This window comes from Mesitornis unicolor, unplaced genomic scaffold (assembly GCF_000695765.1).
Source record: "Mesitornis unicolor isolate BGI_N332 unplaced genomic scaffold, ASM69576v1 scaffold6918, whole genome shotgun sequence".
NCBI classification, from domain to species: domain Eukaryota; kingdom Metazoa; phylum Chordata; class Aves; order Mesitornithiformes; family Mesitornithidae; genus Mesitornis; species Mesitornis unicolor.
The window spans coordinates 1-3,812 of NW_010203784.1; the positions used below are offsets into that span (position 1 = coordinate 1).

The 3,812-nt window shown below is 41.0% G+C and overlaps 1 protein-coding gene across 1 annotated transcript in view; it reads right to left on the minus strand.

Annotated features, from left to right (window-relative positions):
* Positions 1-153: 153 nt before the first annotated feature.
* Positions 154-3,812, minus strand: part of TRNT1 (tRNA nucleotidyl transferase, CCA-adding, 1) — a gene marked incomplete at its 3' end in the record, with an annotated part of 6,113 nt that continues 2,454 nt past the window's right edge. The window contains exons 2-6 of the mRNA XM_010190840.1: positions 2,124-2,345; positions 1,386-1,524; positions 1,013-1,139; positions 590-783; positions 154-404 (exon numbers count right to left, since the gene is read on the minus strand). Coding sequence (XP_010189142.1) covers positions 154-404; positions 590-783; positions 1,013-1,139; positions 1,386-1,524; positions 2,124-2,345 — 933 coding nt within the window. The remainder of the gene's footprint in view (positions 405-589; positions 784-1,012; positions 1,140-1,385; positions 1,525-2,123; positions 2,346-3,812) is intronic.

The window sequence follows — 3,812 nt, forward strand, 5'->3', positions numbered from 1 at the left end:
GGACCCAGCACTGAGCCCTGGGGAACACCAGGCTCTTACTTGACTATTTAAGGCCCTTTCTTTCCACTGGGCTTTGTCATCTCTGTGACTCTGTAAAACTGGAAATTCAGTTTACTGTGGAGAACAAAATAAAGCAATATGAAATACACTTACATCCATTAGAAAGTCCTGATATGGTCTAAGTGGTTCTGGACCCATAGCTTTTGTTAACTCCTGCCGGTGCTTCACTAAAAAAAGGCCAAGGTTTTTTTCTTCTTTTGAGATTTTTAGCCTCAGATCAAGGTTTGTGACATCATCCTTCCCTTTGAACAACGATGTCAGAACAGTCATCGGTTTTGGACACAGATTTTGAATATTTTTAGTGACTCTGTCAAACTCCTCTAGATCTCCATCAAGTGGTAGTCCTAAAAGGATACATACACAGAAAGTACAAGAACGAAAGAGCGTTAGTAAGAAATGTGGATGTTAATGCAGAAAGAAAATCCAATTTCTTTCTGAGTAAAAACTTTTCTCTCTGCCATGCTGCAGTTCTGTCTGCATAAGGATTTTGCATTATAGGAGTAGGAAATCAATCTTTATTTCACTTTACCTATGTATTGGGCAATATCCAGCTCACACATAAGTCGAACCAAATGATTTACATGGTTTCCAAGAAGAATTTTTTTCAGTTCCACCCAAATCCTTTCTCCTGATATTCCAGCCAAACCTTTGGCATTTTCTTTAATTGCTTGCAGTGTACTAGGTTCATGATCACCAGGTTTCTCTGTGATTTTTCCATAAAACCTGCCCAAATAAGACCTCTGTATGTTAGACTGAGAACAGTGATTCCATTTATTACTGCTATTCAGACAACCAATGTCATGACAGAGTTAAATATTCTGATTTATAATACTAGAGCAAACTTAACAATATGACAGTTATAACTCTTCTGACATTACTGATCTCTTTTGCATGTTTCTGAAACTTTCCATAATGCTTCATTTCTTTATCTAAGAAAGGGAAAACCTAGTACCTGAAATATCTTAGGATTCGTAAATAATCTTCTTGTATTCTCTCACTTGCCTTTCCTACAAATCTAATTTTCTTGTTTTTCAAGTCTTCATATCCATTAAAAAAATCATACAGCATCCCATCCAAACCTAGAAAAAAAAGAAAAAATAGAAGAATATGAATTTACAAACATGGTTGGCACAATTAAACAATTTCAATTGAAAATACAGAAGACAAGTTGTGTGATTTGACCTGGTTTGTCAGATCACCTCACATATTTGTTCACACCTTTCAGCTGACAGCAGCAGAAAACCAAAATTGAAACAGACTGAGAATTTACTGCCTTAATTTAGGAAGCAGTATTCATCTAAGTATTTGGTTTTGAAATAATTTACCTAAAAACATGGAATTGACAGTCAGATCCCGCCGTTCAGCATCCTTTTCCCAGTCAGTGGTAAATTCCACCTCTGCATGTCGTCCATCGGTGACAACATCTATTCTAAGAGTAGTAATTTCAAAATTCTGTTCATGGAGCTGAAAATCCCACAGACATTGTTACTTCAACGCAATCATGGGTATCAGCATTAAAGCTATATATTTTTTCAGCCTCATGCTCGTTTACAGTTAGTGCTAAGGCTGGATACATGCAAACCAATATGTACCATGTATTCATACGGAGCTGACAATCAAGAAATACAAACACCTGCACACAATCCTTGCATTATTCATTTTCTAGATAGTGTACAGAAATCTTCCTGCAGAAGAGAGAATAAGAGGCAGAGGAACAAGCAAGGTAGAGGAAACAAAGTTTGGGAAATCAGGAGCAGGTAAGACCAGGATCAACTTCCACACATCACCTGAAGATGTGGGCAGCCCGCATTATCCTATCAAGTGATGACACAGCAGCAATAATGGGTAATGCAGAAATAACACGCATTAAAATATGGTAATTAATTGAATTCTACAAACAAAAAATAATCAAAAAAATCACACCATACTATAACGCAAGGTTTCACTTAAACTCTTACTGTGATACTTTATCAAAGAAGGAGCGTGCTGCCAGTTTTCTGTTGGATATGCTGCTCATTCACAGATACAGTTAGAAAAAAATCCAAGTCAAATCGTAAACCAACCCTGGCAGTAATGGTTCCATGTTTTTCTCCTTTGTTATTGATCAGACGAACACCAGCAGACGTGAACATTTCCTTCATCTCTGCTGGTGTAGCTGTAGTGGCAAAATCGATATCTTGTGGTGTCATTCCACTTAGTAAATCCCTCACAGCACCTCCTGCTATTCTCAGCTCATAGTTCTTCTTCTCAAACAGTTCTAGGAAGGAAAGGAAAATTATGAAGCACTGTCTCAAATTAAAACCATAGCACGCTGTCAGCCATAACCCACCTTTTCACAAATTAAGATCACAGATGTGGGAATACACGCTCAAATATGCACTTGCTTAGCAAGTACATAACGTGCCTCACAGCTTCATGTAAAATGCATAAATTAGATACACAGCTGAGCACCCACATGTATTTTCCCAGTCATTTCTGATAGATTAACAGGTTGCCAGTTGATATCTGCTGACTCTGGGTACATTTTTTAGGTCATTTTTTAAGAGTTAGCGGCCAATGAGAGAGAAGTGCTTAGTTTACTTACGGCAGAGCACAGTGAACTGTGAATCCAACTGTCTGCAGTAATGATACCCCCCCACAGCTGATGAACACCAAGCTCTGACATGACCTTTGAGTAACTTATAAGTTCCAGTGGCTACAGCTGAGCAGCACACACCTCCCTGAACCCACCACCTACCCTGGCTGCCCTTTAGCCCCCGCGGCCAGGCCACAGAAGCCCCTGTGCCTTTTCCTGTGTATGTGAGCACAGTAAGAGTTCTCCACTGCTTTGTACCACAGATGAAGGCTCTGCCGACATAAGTATCTATTCCTGTACGGAAGCTCCTGTAATTCTCTTGTTCGTATAGATGAGGACTTTGAGAATTACGTTCAAAACCATTCTGTAAATCTTTATTGCTCACTGTTTGCCTCTAATCAAAAGCCTGATATTGAGCACTATTCTCTATTACTTTCAAATAAATATTACAAGATGACGATGAAAATAGAGATTTACTTTTTGTGAGAATGACAAGTTATGGCTCTAAGCTAGACTCAGATCTTGGATCAACAGGCTGCCCAGGGAGGTGGTGCAGTCACTATCCCTGGAGGTGTCCAAAGAGGATGTGGTACTTTGGGACATAGATTCATTAAGGTTGGAAGAGACCTCTAAGATCATCAAGCTCCACAGTCAACCCAACACCACCATGCCCACTAAACTATGTCCTGAAGTGCCACATCCACACACTTTGTAAACCCCTCCAGGGATGGTGACTCCACCACCTTTCTGGGCAGCCTGTTCCCAGTGCTTGACCCCACTTTCAGGAATTTTTCCTCGTATCCAACCTAACCCTTCCCTGCTGCAACTTGAGGCCATTTCCTCTCATCCTATCACTGATTATATGGGAGAAGAGACCAACACTCACCCCACTGCAACCTCCTTTCAGGTAGCTGTAGAGAGCAATAAGGTCTCCACGGTTTAATGGGCACTGGTGGTGGAGGGTTGACAGTTGGACTTAATAATCTCAGAGGTCTTTTCCAACCTTAATAATTTATGATTCCCTCATAAGCGGACGGGGGCTGCGCGTGTAGCCGTAGGGAGACGAGAAGTGCAAAGCCTGCACCACCCGCCCTGTCTCTCCAGGCCAGCACTCTGGTCGGCCGCACGCCACAGCCAGCGGGGAAACTCTGACAGCCGCAAATGCCCAGTCCTAGAT